Here is a 16,138-nt window from a genome sequence, read left to right on the forward strand (position 1 = left end):
GGGGGGCTGCCCGGCCGGAGCGCCCGAGCTTCCCCCAGAGGGCGAGCGCGGCCCGGAGGGCGCTGCCGGCGCTCACGGACAGCCGGAGCTTCTATCCTTTCTCCTGTGAAAATTTCCTTTCTCACGTTCACTCTCCTGTGAAAATTTAAAAAGTTTAATAAAGGACGATAGAAGGCAAGGACCACAGTGAAAAAGGTTCTTACGGCCGGTGCATCTTGGCCCTCAGGCAAGACCACACTTATCTTCGGAGGTAGGCGCATTAGTCATTACATCTATTGCATCAGTCTCTAGCGTATTCAGTGCAATTCAGTTATGCACAGTAGACTTTCATTTGTGCATAGTAAACTTTCCTTTTTAGTTTACATAGTCCAAGAACTATTTAATTTGGGTCTGCCTTTTTAGAGCATGTGGATTCCTTGGCTGTGGTTTTAGTCCATTCTTAACACCTCCAGTTTTTGTGCCTTGGTCCACACTGTCTTCAGTGAAAGCTGATAGTTGGCATGTAGCAGGTGTCTTCTTCATTTGTTCATTGGATGTTACCCCATCCAAGCAGGCATTTTAACACAAGCATACTTACATCAGCTATTTCACTAAGCTCAATTAACAACAGAAATAAAAACTATCTTTATAACAAAGTTACTTTAACATTACACATCTAAAATCCATGTTAATATCTGTGAAAAGCCAGTATTATAATGTGTATCTATAACATTTCCTTCCTTTTGGAGGAGGAAAGGAACGTTCGGGAAGGTGGGAGGTGAAGGATGGCCAACGAGGAAATGGATTTGCAATAAATCCAGGGCACGCATCACAGGGGAAAACCCCTCCTGCTTCCCGGCACGGGGCAAGGCCTCGGGACAGGGAAAGTGAGGAAGGTTCCTGCCATGTAACTGGAGGGCAGGAGAAGTCAAGGCAGCAAAACTTGGGCTGGATCCCCAGAGATGCAGCCAGGCTTAAAGGAGTTTCTTTTGTGTGCCATTCGGTTGTTTCTAAGGGCCTTGCCCTTTGTGGTCTTGATGGTAGATCTGTTGAGATCCAGATTCCAGTGAGATCCCAGTGTAACCTAGTGCACACCTGATTTTTGATTCCTTTGAAGCAATCCGTCTTCACGAAATTAGGGATAAGTAGTCCCATTGGTCTCAATCAGATTTTAGAACAAACTTGTTCCTGTGTAAGACAAACAGAAAACTTTTCATTAATCATGATAATTCAAATAGTGTTTATGTGAATGAAGCTGCGATACGAGAGGGACAATGAAAAACCTAAGACTAGGAAGTTACTAAACAGGATTAAATTAACAGGAAAATTTTTTCCTAGTTTCCTGTAGCCCAGGAATTCTAGTCCTCCTGTGTCTACATTTTCTGTCTTAAAGTTTGATGACTATAAAATTTTATTATCTGTTTCATGAGGGGGCTGGATCACAAGAACTTTTGTCCTCTATCAAGATACAGCTATGTTAGTTTTGCAAAAGGCATTAATAACATGTGAAAAATAGATGTGAAAAGCTAGTATTGTATGTGCAAAGTAGTTTGCAAAATACATGTACATGTGACTCTTCTTATAATTGCAGGCCATGTCCAGCTGGATAGCAGACCCATATTACCCAGTGCAGGTACAGTGTCATATACAGTTCTCATAATGTGGTAGTTAGTCTCTACCAGCAGTCGTAGTGATTTAGTACACCACTGAGATGCTTCAGTAAGAGGAACAAGGATTTTAGCCCAACCATGTGCAAGTCTGTAGTTCTGCACACTCCCAAGATGTGCACGTCCCTTGTTGTTCCCACACTGTTACTTTTATGTCCCTTCTGTACTGGAGGTACTTAAAATCTGTATAGTTCGGCAGAAGAAAAGGTTTAAATCTTGCATTTTTTCAGCTGTCAATAGCTGTTACAGTATCTACTGTGACTCATGCTGCCTCCAACCTCAAAGAGAATGCTCAGCTTTGTATTAGCAGCATTACTGAAAGAAAAGAAACACCAATGTATTTTTAAGTTATGTAAAATTTTTACTATTGAGTTAGAGTCTCGTTAAAAAAAAATACACCAAGCTAGTTAGTTATATAAAATCATCATCTCTGAATATGTTTATATAGGTACAGATTCACAGATAGATAGAAAATATTCATGTCTTGACCACCTGAAATTCAGACTGCTGGAGTCAGAACTTCCAGAACAGCTTCCAAAAGCTGTGGGTACAGACCAACACTAATGAGGCTGTTTACCTGCATGCTTACTTACCTGATGTGTGAATAAGCTTTTGGTTCACATTAACAGCTAAACTTTAAGGCTGGATGCATAATTTCAAATTGGTTTTGTTTGGTTTTAATAAATGAGTTTGTGGCTAAGTAACTTTTTGATTTCTCCAGCAGATGGAAATGAGAACATGACAGAAGTAGATGCACTCCATATAAGGTAAAGTTCTGGTGGCAGTGACAGATGTCCCAAGGGACTGAGGTCAGTGCAGGGTTTTCTGATTTTTGTTAAGAACTGGATAGAATGATTTGATTCAACTCCACCCACTTACAAAACATGTTTGTAGTTTTAGCTACACCAGCTGCAGATGTGAAGGCATGTGGAAGGGATTATGAAGAGTGTTCTCTTTTTATTGTAGGCAATGTGCAAATACCATCACATTCTAAGGAGCCACCGGACAGACCTAAGTGTTAGATTGTAGCACAGGAACTTATTCCTCTGGAAGTAGGGGAAATGGACCATGGAACAGTGATTCCATAAAAGCCCTGAAAACAGTAAACCACCTGCCTGATAACTTTGCCTTATCCATACAGCTGAGTAGAGAAAGAACTATTTAGGGAATTATCCCGAAATGGTCATTCACAGGATCCAGTGATCAAACTGTCCAAAATCCCTACTAGCCATGCACCTAGCCAAACCCTAAGGAAGAGAAATTGACAAAATCTGAAAAAAATCTGGTACGAGTGAAATTGTTCATAATTGCAAGGCTAAAATTTATAATCTTTGCATTTTATCCTGTTTGGTTCTCAGAATGGGAAGAATGTGATCAAGCACCCAATTTCTCTTATTGGTTATCCAGCCAACATTGTTAAATCTCCCTGACTTTGAACAGTCATTCTAAATTCCTGTTTTCTGTCTGAATTCTTGTGTGTATGTTACAAAAACATGTTTCATTACGGGGATTATCATGACAAAGTGGAGAAGCAGAGACAGTCTGCTGTAATGTATGATGTAAGGTAATGATGATAATTTTGCTGTGAAACAAAGGCATTTGCCAAAGAAACTCTGATCTTCAACATCTGCAGACAAATATTCTAAGCAACTTTCTCCTGTAATTGCACCAAACCTGAATATTCCACAGCACGAAAGAAAGTATTAAGATGGCAAAAATGACAGCTCTGACCAGAGCCAGTCCTAGGGCAGCATGACCTGGACTGTCATTCCATGTACTTCGAACTCTGGACCTGTCTATTGCCAGCATTGTTGCCAGAAGTGTTTCAGTTTCTGTTTTCTGCACCAGTAACTACAAAAGCAGAAAGATTGTCTCTTCATCCTTCTAATTACAGCCATGTCAACACTTAGCATCTTTTGGGTCCAAGTGTTGACATGACTGGCTCCCCTCTGTGGAGCCAGTCCAGAGTGTGCTGTCACACATCCTATGATGTGTTTTGCTGATAAACCAATAAAATAGCAGAATGCTACTCCCAAACACACAGGTATTCTATGTGTTTGCTGCCATGATAAAGTCCTGTACTTAGAACCTGGGTCGGTCATTTTTTCTGTCCCTAAAAAGACCTCTGTCCTTCAGGAGTTTGTGGGCTGGTTACTAGAAACTTAGATGAACTTGTCAACTTAAATTTGTCAAATTAAATTGTCGTAGCTTTCATTTCATTAGGGTAAATATCAAACATTTGTTCTCCTCTTGCAAGATACACTACACTTAGCACCTCTTCCCCAGTTAATAGTCTATTGATTATAATGCAGCTCTTGATTTACTTAGAAAAACTTGATGTGAATCACAGACAGCTACAATTCCAAGTAAGTGCATGTGTCCTATCCAATTATGTTAGTATTTATCTAAACACATAACATGGAGAATTGGAGCCATGTCTGAAATGCACCATTATGTGCCTTAACTAATGAAACAGCCTCATTTACCAAGAATGTTTTCCATCTGTGGCAGCAGACAATCACGTGATCTTGAAGAGAAGTACAAAATGGACCATCAAAGAAGAGGAGTTGCATTAATCTTCAATCATGAGCACTTTTACTGGCAATTAATGATGAAAGACAGACGTGGGACTATGGTGGACAGAAAGAATCTGAATCGCACGTAAGAAACTTGGTTGCTCCACTAACCCTTAAAAAAATCTAAATTTTAGAAATCATGGTCAAATTAAGGAGTTACCTAAATCTTGTGTTTAAGTAGTGACCAGAAGATTTTGCAGACATAGCACCAATGCAACTTGAGTGAAGAAAGCGCTAATTAAAAATCTTCAAGGCAAATTTTTCTTAGGTCACAGAAACTGCTGGCACCAGAAGTCCTGTGAGTTCAGTGAGTCCAGAGCTTTCTTTGGACAAACTCTTTGAAGTAACTTTAGGTGTTAGACCTCTACTTGACACCAGTTTGAATTCAAAATCAACTTTAGTAGTTTTGTTCATAAATAATGCATAAGAAAATTAATCCCCTCACAGGGAAAGAAACTGAGTTGGTAGCAATTGATATATAATTTGAGCAAGATTTTTACTAACATTGATCTGTTCTAACAATAGTTTGACAGACCTTGGGTTTGAAGTCAGAGTTTTTGATGACCTGAAAGCAAAAGATGTGCAGAAGAGAATTGATGAAGGTAAGAGACTGTGTGTTGGTTATGTCTATTGCAGCAGAATTCCCAGATACCTTTTCTTCCAATCTCTCCATCTCACTTAAAATGAATTGTTGTGCACCAGGAATTTAACATTAGAAGGATTTAAAGGTTAGACTGAAAATCATTTTATTGCAATGTATGTGAAGCTTCAGTGAGAGAACTAAGTCACAAAAAGCTGAAAGATGGTATATGGAGCTGGGAGAAGATAATTACATTCTTCTTTTTATAGTTAGTGCCCCTTCAGCCAGGCTGAATCAATGCACCTTGAAATCCCTACAGTATGGCTTTTCCTGAAAATGGCATCCATTTGAAAAAGGACTGACTGGGAATTCAATGATATGATACAAATGTATGATGTTTTTTAGACCTGAATAAAGAGTGTTTCATCATTTAAACACCACTTGACTATTTCAGCCTCTAAGGAGGACCACAGCAATGCTGACTGCTTTGTGTGTGTGTTCCTGAGCCACGGTGACAATGACCACATTTATGCCTATGATGACAAAATCAAAATTCAGACAATGACAGACATGTTCAGAGGAGACAAGTGCCAGAGTTTGGTAGGAAAACCAAAGATATTTATCATTCAGGTAAGATGTCCGTTTCTGAATTCAGTGAAGTTAACACTGACTTTTGTCTTCCTGCAATACAGATGTCAGTTTTCCTGATGCAGTCCTTCAACAAGGCATTTAAGACAAGGATTTTTCTCTTTTTATTAGAAATCCTAATGTATACTACTGTTAATATTATTACAGCTGTATTTAATAAGTAATTTTACAAAAAGAAACACAAATTAAACCCATGTCAGATCGACTGTCAGTGTTTTCACAGCCTCAGCTCAGTTCCTATTGGTCACACTTCACAGCCCAAGGCTAAGCTGATCAGCTATCTACCCTTTGTATCTTCATTGCTTACTTCCAGGCAAGTCCCTTTACTTGATCCTCAGTCGAGTTGGGTTTTGTGTTTGGCTTTTTTGTCTGTTTTCTTTTTTTTTTGTGGGGCTTTTTGGTTGGTTGGTTGGTTGGCTTTTTTTGCCTATGACCTATACTCAGCATCTCTGTAGAATCCAAAGAATCAAATTAAGGCTTTATTGTCTCAGAAACACTGTTTGTGCTAAGTGGTCAGATAAAGACCATATGTAATCTCCTGTTCCTTCCCTTGGTTCATGGGAGAATGAAAGTTGGGAGGTACCTCTGGAGGTCTCTGGTCCAGCCTCCTGTTCAAAGCAGAGTTATGGGGTCAGAGCAGCTCATGCAGGGCTTTATCCCATCTTTATCCAGATTACAATTAGCAAACTCATATATGAACCTGGATTTCAGCAGACTGTAATTGTAGCAGTTTACAGAATAATTCTAAGTATTACCTTTTTTTTTCCCAAATGCAAGCTTCCTCAGGGCACAAGGTTGCTGCAAGAAGCAGTATATTGTTAATTCACCTTTCATTAGGATTCATTCAGATTTCCTTTTCTTTTTTTTACCTGGTGCCAAAGATGGAAAAAAATACTTTCATATTTCAATTTTAAGGTCAAAGTAATACTTGGAAACACTTATATACTTATCAAAAAGCTAATTAACTTAGTTCATCAGCTGAGTTGTTTATTTTCCAGCACAACTGGCATAGCAATTACCTCTGGAAATCAGAAACATCAAGATGAAACTTTATCATTGTAAAGAAGATTCTTTGTGTTTTCTTTTTTAGTGTAGTTCTGAAATAATGCTCCTTTGTGTCTTTTGAGTGTGTTCTCACCTTGTTATCCTCCATGTGTAGCCTTTCTGCTCCACTGACAATAGTGGGATCACTACTGACTTCTCACAAAAAACCTTTCCTCAACAAACACACCTGAGACTGCACTAAGAGCAGAAGTGTACAGCATGTAATGATGGTTGTGCTTCAGAGCAGTAATTCAGCACTGCCTTGCCACCAAGGGAGGCAATTCTTCCTCTCTACTCAGCAGTGGTGAGGCTGCCTCTGAAGTATTGTGTCCAGTCCTGAGTTCCCCAGTTCAAGACAAATACAGACTTACTGGAGTGAGTCCTGCAAAGGGCTGCAGAGATCATTAAGGGACTCTGGAGCATGTTCGATACGAGGAGAAGCTAAGAGAGCTGGACTGTTCAGCTTTGAGGAGATGGCTCAGGGGAATCTTACCAATGTTCTGAACAGCTGGTGGGAGGGAATAAGAGGGAGACAGGCTCTTTTCAGTGGTACCCAAGTGACGGGTTAAGAGGCAACTGGAACAAATTAAAACACAAGATTTCACCTCAAAACAAGAAAACACTTTTTTTACTGTAAGGTTGGTCAAACACTGGAAAAGGTCACCCATACAGACTGTGGAGTCTCCACTTATGGAGGTCCTCAGAAGCTGACTGGACATAGTCCTGGACAACATGCTGTAGCTAACACTGCTTGAGTCAGGGGGTTGGACTTGATGATCTCAAGAGATCCCTTCCAGTCTTAGTGATTCTGAGATCATCTTCGAGCTTTCAATGGACTTTGTCCCCAACATTTTAAGTGACAGAGAAATAAAGGTGTCTTTCTGAAGGCAGAGCCATGGTGATGTGGCACACCTAGCTGAACAGAAGTGCCTCTGGTTTGTGTCACAATTATCATATTAACAGTGAGCTCGACAGGGGTGCAAACATAACACCACTTCTCACCAACAGGCCTGTCGAGGTGATCAACATGATGATGCAGTCATTGCTCACGATGCAATAGACAGCAATGAATCCCCTGACAATAAGACTGAAGTGGATGCTGCTGGTGTCTATACTCTGCCTGCTGGTGCAGACTTTATCATGTGCTACTCTGTGGCACAAGGTGAGTTCTGATATTTTACATCCAGTGCCAGATACTTCACTGTAACAACTCTGAACAGGTCTTCATTTTGCAATCCAAAAAATGAGGGCAGTTCCATGTAAATCTTATTCACATGTCTGATAAGTAACAACTTGTCTGGGAAAGAACGTTATGTGCTAGAGAAGAAATGAAAGTAAATTATCAAGGTTCATTAAGTTTGCCAAACAAAAGCATTGTCATCAGTCTTGAGGCTGAGCTGCCTCCTGACAGCCAACATCCATCTCTTTTCCAGGATTCTGGTGACTTATAAATTTCCCTGCACTACATGCCTGTTCTCTCCAGTCCCCCCCATGTATGTTGTCCTCAGTCCCATCTGCTCTCATATGAAGTAGAGGTGCAGTCCTGTAAGCTAGCAATCCCTGAATCATGTTACTCTTGGCTGAGCACCACAAGTGGTACCAAAGCCGTTTCCCATCTACAATGTGCAGTGTAATTGGCAAAGTAAGATTTACACCCATTAGTAATTCCTTATAGATGGCAGCTAGCAAACAGTGACTCTCATAAGTATTTTTCCAAGAGGTTATCAGTACTTACATTTGGATCTAATTTTATGTTCTTTTTCTGTTCTAGGCTACTACTCTCATCGTGACACTGTATTTGGCTCCTGGTACATCCAAGATTTGTGTGAGACCCTTAGGGATCATGGATCTTCCAGGGAGTTCACAGAACTTCTTACTGCTGTTAACAGGAAAGTATCATATCGCACAGTGGGTATGTGCAAAGACATTAATGCTATAGGGAAAAAACAGATTCCTTGTTTTGCCTCAATGCTAACTAAAAAATTGTATTTTCATCCAAAATCTAAGTAGATTATTTAGCAGTGATGACCATTACTATTACCTGCTGCAGAGCAAAGAATACCATCTTAGCTGAGGAGATGTAATATTCTACAAGATTGTCTGTAAAATCACTGGGATCAAACATTACAATTTGCATACCTAATAGTTTCTAAAATCTTGAAGCAGTCTTAAAACTAGAATTATACCAGGGAATTCATCTCAGGGAATATGGGAAAAGTTGACTGGGGCCAAACTATTAGAAGGTACTCAGATTTTATTGAAATTGATGCTTGAAATTGAAATCAATTGAAATTGATTTTTTTTCCTAAAAGCATCTTGCTTGACTGCCATCTAACTATGGCACATTTTACTATTTCCAAAACATTTTTACTGTTCTGTTAGATTAACTTGTCTTGCTCCTAGAGCACAGTTTACAGGGAATATGCTTTGTAGGGCATCTTTTTAAATTTGTGGTCAGCAGAATCCACAACTTTTATAGCTTTATTGGGCTTTTTAGACATTATTTTCTTGCCACACTAAAAAGGAACTTAATTCCTTGAGTACAACTATAGCATTAATATAGGATTAATCAAATAGGGTTGATAAATAAAGGGTTTCCTTTTACTTGAATATAATTTATACTTGAGGCACAATTACAGTTTTCTGGTGCTTTACATCCTCAGGAGAAAAACAGCAGTAATGAGACGAGACCACGTACAGTTTGCCCAGGGTGAGCTTGCCTTGTCTGTATCTCTAAAGCTAATGGTGCTGAACATCTCTAGGCAGCTCTACAAAATATAACATATGCAAACCTTCATACTTCAGGCCTTTGAGTTGCATCAGACCTCCTCTTGGCCCTGGAGAAGATCAGCCATACCTCTGACCATGTGCCAAAAGTGATGGTGCATGGTCACCACAGGATTGTTACTGCTGCAAAAATTGTGCTGACTTGAACCAAATATTTCTTTTTTGTTAAGGTTATTAATTGTTCCTCTGAGGGACAACAGAGAACTCAATCTGAGCAAAGTGTCTTATTCCACTTTCCTGGGGAAAAAATAATTGGTTTACTGGTTCTGCTTTAGTTAAGTCTGTCCATATACAATATTCTGAGTCATAAATGCTGTATCTTACTACACCTGCTTTTAAGCAGGTGTATAAATCATGTATGTTTGAATGTTTTGCTAAATTCTTTCAGTAAAATGCAACAGTGAAACATAAATGATTTTATAGCAAGTTTGAGATGCCTTACTTTTCCAGCACTAATCCACTTTCTTGGGGAAAAAAATCATTAGTTTACTGGTTCTGCTTTACTTAAGTCTTTCCAATACAATGTTTGAGTTATAAATGCTGTATCTTACTACACCTGCTTTTAAATGTTGTATGAATCATGCATGTTGGAATGTTTTGATAAATTCTTTCAATAAAATGCAACAGTGAAACATAAATGATTTTATAGCAAGTTTGAGATACCTTACTTTTCCAGCACTATTTACTAAGAAAGCTTAATTGTCATGCTAATCCAAACTTCACCTATGGTGTCACAAAGAGTCAATGCACGGATCAGGGAAAAGGAAACAGTAACTTCAGGAAAAGAATCTTCACTACTCCATAGAGAAGTTAATTATCCTATGAGCTACTGTTATGTTACAGTAAATGGTACTAAAAAGGCTGTCCTTGTTTGTTCTGTCATTTTACCAGCAGTAAGAATGCCCCCATTGTACTAATGAGATTTGACAAATATTTAGAAGAACTTTGCTTTAGCAGTTTCTTCATAGAAAAAAAGAACAAAAAACTGAACAAGCAAAACAAACCCAAACCAAAGTAACCAAAGTAACATCAAGTAACCAAATTATTTTTAAAGCTATTTATTGCAACTTTTAAAACTTCAGTGGTCAAAACTACCCAGGTGTTATGGAGTAACTGAATGTTCATATCAGCTTTGAAAGGGCATCTCCAATATACCAAAACCAAAGTCAGTCCTTGTCATTGATTTCCTGGATGGGAAGCCTCAGGTGCAGAGGTTGGCGCAGACGCCTTAGGGATTCTTCTGCCTGCCAATGAAAGAGAGAGGGAGAGTTCATCCTTCTGCAGCCTCTGTTTTCTCCTCTTTCACACATGCACTGTCTTTCTTTTCTCAGACGGCACTGGTCTTAGGCAAGGAACCAAACCAATCAAATGGAGGATGCTGAACGCTGACAGACATGCTAGACTCATGCAGTCTCCAGAGAGGAGCATGAACCCTGCCCATCAACCCACTCATCCACACCCCAAAGTATTATTTTCCTGAAATGACAATTTAAAAATCCATACCCCCAGGCCACCAAAAGAGCATCAAACTATCATTGTGTCAATTATGGCATATGAAATTACACCCTGAACTATGGGTTTTGAGTTAAAGTTAGAGGTAGTTTCTATTTTCCTTCATGAGACATTGAACACAGGGCTGTCAAAATGGGATGGAGGAGTAATAATTGAGGAGTGAGAGATCCACTACAACTATTTCATAAAGGCCACCAAATTTCTCCTAGGTGTACATACCACCTTTTCCATCCAGTCACCCATATTCTGTAAATCTAAGTCTTTTACCTACAGAATAAAGGCTATGATGTCAAATGCCAAACACTGCAAGGCAATATCCTTCCAAGGAAGGGAGGAGATTGGTCTGCCACAGCAGTGCAGCAAACATACTGTGCCCAAAATAAATGCAGCTGTTGTATTAAATGGCCAAAAATGCAACATTAATTAGAGTATGCAAAAAATAGATGTCATGCTGATAAACTGATTTGTTTTAAATTAAATTCATGAAGGTCTCCCTTTCTGATGATTTACAGAAGTAATTTATACATCAAAGGCAAATACTGTATGATTAGCTGAACAGCTGAAACTGGCCACTAAGCAATACAGAGTTTTGATAGGAAGCCTTGAGGTCAATTTTCTGTTAGCTGAGAGTTTACTGAAGAAGTCTTAAGCCAGAAACTGCGTCATTATTGAAGGACTGCACTTAAATACCTCTGCTAGGTCGTCTTTGAGCTTGTTGTATCGTTCCACATTAAACCGCTGCTTTTTGGATTTGCGGTAGAAGTAGTGGAGGAACTGCCTGTCCTTAGCGTGAGGATAAATGTAGTCCTGGGGAAGGAAGGAGGACATGGATTTGTGGTTAGCAAGGAAACTGAGTAGAGGTCAGCAGATTAGAAACTCAGCCTGTTTCAGGAAGAGTTACCTTGTCCAGCACCTATGTATGTTTTGTAAAGAGGCTACATATGAAATTCTGCTCTTAGGGGGACCATAAGGGCTTTTTAAACACATAGTAGGAGTCACTTCTGTCATGTCTGAAGGAATATTCAGTTATAATAAAGACACAGTGTGATCTTCGTGACTGGAGCCACCTCAGCCCATGGAGTCTACTTCCAGGTAGTCAGAGAAAATTCAGGAACTACTTCTTGAGGACTTATCTGAAAGTCTTAAGCAGTGGCACAGACAGTTGTTTAAAAAAGCCAAGTAGTAATCTCTGTCTACTCACAAAAAGTAGGAATGGCTTAGCTCTTCTTAAAAACCAGTCAGAAGGAGTAAAACTCACATTCTGAGTCAGCTCTTCATAAAAACAGATACATCTCCCCTTTTCACTGAAGGAATCTAATTTCCCACATGGTCTATAGATCTACTGGTATAATAGAAGAAAGTACTGGTTACTCTTCCACATACTTCAAAAAAGAGTTTTGCATCATAGAAAGTTCAACATCAAGATGTCCACTTGAGAGTAAAGTACAGAGCTAAAACAGGAAAAAGAAACATTTCTCAAAGTCTTAATAGGATTTCAGAACAAGTCTGTATTGTGAAGCTAAGTTAAGATCTGAGCAAGCCTTTTGCTTCTTCACAATGCCTGCCTCATTTCAGCTGTTCTAGATTTACTTCCATTCATTCTAAGTCACAGAAAAGTGGGGGATTATGAAGAGCAGAGCAATAACATTTTTCAAGCACCAAATATACTTCAGTATATTTCTGTAATGCAACCGCCAGAGTTCCAAACAGTTTGGTACCCTGCACTGTATATACACAAACTCCAGCAAATAAAAACTACCGTTGGGTTATTTGCTGCTGTAAGGCAGCACTCACAAACTGGCACAGCACTACCAGTTCCTCTCCTGTTACTGCAGTGAGCAAGGTGCCATTTACTATGCAAAGTGATCTACAAACATTTTATAGGAATGACTTCTTTACTCACCTTTCATTCCCTAGGTTATGAACTCTTACTGACAGTAGTTAGGCTCAGTAGCTGGCCTGCAGTTCATGTGCAGCAGTACCTGCTTGATTCTGCATGATGTAATGTTTGTATCCAGCTGTATTAGGGATCAAACAAGTCCCTGTCTGATGGCAAGGCCACTTACTGAGTTCAGTTTTCATCAGAGCTCAAACATTGTGATCCACAGACTCAGTTTTCCTCCTTTTCCATATTCCAGACATTTAGAAGACCAGGACTCACTCACCTGCTTGGTAAGAACGAAGTAGGCATAGAAAGCCATGGCACTCCCGTAGGTGATGAAGTACGTGACAGGCTCCATGATGTCCCACGAGTACACCCACCACGTGAGCCACGCCAGCGCTCCCCCCTGAGTTGACATCAAGGCTAGGCCAACCCATAAAAGCCTGGAGGTTTTTGCATCTGCACTGTCCATGATTCTGGCTTTCATCTGAAGAAAAAAAATGCAGAAACCTGTTCAAATAAACCTGAGTGCTTCTCTGATGAACAGCTCCTCAACTATGCTTTCTCCCCCTGGGCTAGATCCTTTCTCAGGATCCTTTACCAACACCTCTTACTAACTTACACTGCTGAGAAAACAAAAGCACTGAAGTCCAAGGGCAACCAGATCTTCTTGCCATTGCACACCAAGAATTCCTGCTATTAATCTCCCCTTTGCTCTACTAGCGATCTGTGTCTGTTTGATTTCCATTTACCATTCAAGGCAATGCTGGGTAACACTGAGGCTGGCCCTCATGAAGCAGGAGTCCTGTTGCCCCCTACCCTAAGCCATGGATGGCAACCTTACTACGGTGGTTTTTTGCTATCATGGGTATTCAGAACTCATAAAGCAACAGGTGACTTTCAATGACATTTCAATCTCAATACTAGCCATGTTCAGGACAGTTTTCTCCAGGTGTTGTGGTTTCTACCCCATTAAGGTCCACAACAGAAAAAAAAAAAAACTGAATTGAAAATATTTTGCATTCTACCTGAGTTGGCTTCATTTACATAAGAAACAGAACACACACACCCTATCCATTCATGCTAATTTTCTTCTGTCACAGGATTTACTTCTGATGAAAGGAAAAACTTTTGAGTTTAAAAAAAAGTAACCACCCCACTTTCCAACCTGTTCAAGAGGCAGCAGCTCTCCTTTCAGATGGTCCAGTTTCTGTAGCAATTCTCTCTCTTTCCTGATCTGGTGATCTTCTAAATGTAGAGCCACAAACAGTCTGTGAACCAAGGATTTGATATCTTCCATCTCAGTAGCATGCTCACTACTCAGCTTATCTGAAAAGAAAATACTTGTCATATAAACCATTTCAAGAATACACCCTTCTTCATTCTCTCCCCACCTCCAACCCCAAAAGCAGGACCATCCAAAGGTAAAAAGACAAAGCCAAAGAGAAACACCTTTCTCCCAGGTCCCAGTTTTCTGAGACTTCACTAAATGAAGTGAGATGATCAGTTATTAAGGATTGCTCTTACCTTTTACAGGAGGTGACACACTGTATGCTGTGTTGTTGATAACAAGCTTAAAGTCATTCATCAATAAGACCTCCATTAAGGTTGCATGAGAGACCTTGCTACCATCTGCAGAAGAAAGGTTTCAGTTCTAGATCACTTATCATGAGGAGCTTTAAACATTAGCAGATAACCCTGCAGGAAAGTGCTGGGTTTCTTCACTAATAATGTTTGGAAGCAACTCTACTTTTAGAACTAGTAACAAATACTAAACAGTCAGGAGGAACACAGGGTGTGATTCTTGGGGCTGTCCTGTGCAGGGAATGGAGTTGAGCTTTAATGCTTTGGAGAACCCTTTCCTATGTTTTTGTTTGTTTGGTTGGTTGGTTTGGTTTTTTGTGGGTTTTGGTTTTTGGGGTTTTTTTTTGCTTTTGTTTTTGTTTTTAAATGCAGAAATTTACATTAATGGTACCTCACAAATTTTACATGCAGTTTTACAGCTCCTACCAAAAAGGAGCTCTGGATTAATTAGCAGGAACTACTACTCATTTAACAGTGGCTGCCAGGAGCACACTGGGGTTCAGATGGCCCAAGAGGCCCCAGAGCCACACACCACTGCTGCTGGACACATCACTGTGGCAAGAGGGTTTGAAAAGCCATGGAGCAGCTGCCCTGCAGTAGCTGTTGGAGATGATCCTCCTTTTCTATACACAAAAAGGACACCTTCCCCTGCCCTTGCCAAGGGCTAGGCAGCTTTACTCCCAAGATGAATAACCAAACAGGCTACAAAATACCAAGATTTTTCTATGTAGATTTTTGTTACAGTGCTACTGCCTCAGCTCCTCCACCTGTCCTCACACATCCACTACAGCAAACACCTCAGCTGGCTCACCTGCCCACTCTGTGTGGGTAGCAAAGCAAACCCAGAAGCTGATCACTTTCAATCCAAAATTGTAATGTGCCTATCCACTAGTTTCTTTTTTCTTTTCCAGTATAATAAAACATCAAGGCTCATTTGCATGTACATTATTAAGGTGACATTTATAATTCTTTCTATAACATTTAAGGGAAAAATGCTTTTCAAAAGAAGTGTCAAGACAGGCTCTTTGTTCTAGATGTTCTGAATACACTAGTGATTTATTAACCTGTGCAATCTTATATTAACTGAAAAGAAGTTTTGAGGAAAGGGAGGTATTTTATTTTAGAAAATTCCTCTCAGGCTTTAAACAAAGGCTACTTTGTAGCCTTCTGTACCTAAACACGAGTGTTCCAATGTGGACAAAGAGTCATTTTTTTGTCTACAAAAGGTTTGCAGGATGAAAATCAAACCCACAGATAATGAAAGTGAGTCATCTTACACAGCACTGATCACTTCAGTTAAGGTTAGGTTTCATTTAATGCTTAAATTACACAGAAGTGTGTCTACACTAAATCAAGGCTTCGTAATTTTTCCTTAATAATTAATGTTTAAGTTCAACTCTCAGTACTTAGCCAACAGTTTCTCATTACAGTATCAGTTTCCTAATGAATTAAACACCTCAGCTGTTCTATAACATTACAATTGCCTGGCACTTGACAAATACAGAGCAGAGAATTATTATGAGTAAGTGTTTTTAACCTAAGTATTCCCAAATCAGAGGGGATGGGGGTGTGTTTAAACAGATCAAACGAGGCAAAAACAACTCAAATTCATCTCCACTTTGGAATTTGCTGCCTGACCATGCCAAAAATGCCAGACTTGTAGGTTTCTTACAGGAATTACCTCATGCTTCACAAGGGACCCATGTTTGCACTGAAGCAGGAATAGTTAGCTTTTGCTGAAACAGTAGAGAGAAAAGCAATCCAGCAGTGAATCCCAAACACTCCTGTCCTGGATGTCTGCACAACAGCAGTATCCGAAGGTTAACTGCTGCCAGCACAAGTTCTGCCCCACCCCACTCAGAAATCCTTTGTAGGGCAA

At 39.8% G+C, this 16,138-nt stretch overlaps 2 protein-coding genes across 5 annotated transcripts in view; one reads left to right on the forward strand and one right to left on the reverse strand.

Moving 5' to 3' along the window:
- CASP6 (caspase 6) overlaps window positions 1-9,922 on the forward strand; it is a 10,061-nt gene extending 139 nt beyond the window's left edge. Inside the window, exons 2-9 of one of the 4 annotated variants that reach the window (XM_031066463.1) lie at window positions 42-48; window positions 1,570-1,612; window positions 2,368-2,413; window positions 4,158-4,307; window positions 4,748-4,824; window positions 5,257-5,432; window positions 7,503-7,656; window positions 8,266-9,922. In XM_031066463.1, coding sequence (XP_030922323.1) covers window positions 42-48; window positions 1,570-1,612; window positions 2,368-2,413; window positions 4,158-4,307; window positions 4,748-4,824; window positions 5,257-5,432; window positions 7,503-7,656; window positions 8,266-8,504 — 892 coding nt within the window. In that variant the 3' untranslated portion in view covers window positions 8,505-9,922. The remainder of the gene's footprint in view (window positions 1-41; window positions 49-1,569; window positions 1,613-2,367; window positions 2,414-4,157; window positions 4,308-4,747; window positions 4,825-5,256; window positions 5,433-7,502; window positions 7,657-8,265) is intronic. The other 3 variants (XM_031066464.1, XM_031066465.1, XM_031066466.1) reach the window with 3 other exon arrangements.
- Window positions 9,923-10,323: 401 nt separating this feature from the next.
- MCUB (mitochondrial calcium uniporter dominant negative beta subunit) overlaps window positions 10,324-16,138 on the reverse strand; it is a 46,307-nt gene continuing 40,492 nt past the window's right edge. Inside the window, 5 exon segments of the mRNA XM_031066490.1 lie at window positions 10,324-10,525; window positions 11,484-11,600; window positions 12,959-13,162; window positions 13,844-14,004; window positions 14,203-14,307. Coding sequence (XP_030922350.1) covers window positions 10,448-10,525; window positions 11,484-11,600; window positions 12,959-13,162; window positions 13,844-14,004; window positions 14,203-14,307 — 665 coding nt within the window. The 3' untranslated portion in view covers window positions 10,324-10,447.

The sequence above is a fragment of the Geospiza fortis genome, unplaced genomic scaffold (assembly GCF_000277835.1).
Source record: "Geospiza fortis unplaced genomic scaffold, GeoFor_1.0 scaffold11, whole genome shotgun sequence".
Classification (NCBI taxonomy): Eukaryota; Metazoa; Chordata; class Aves; order Passeriformes; family Thraupidae; genus Geospiza; species Geospiza fortis.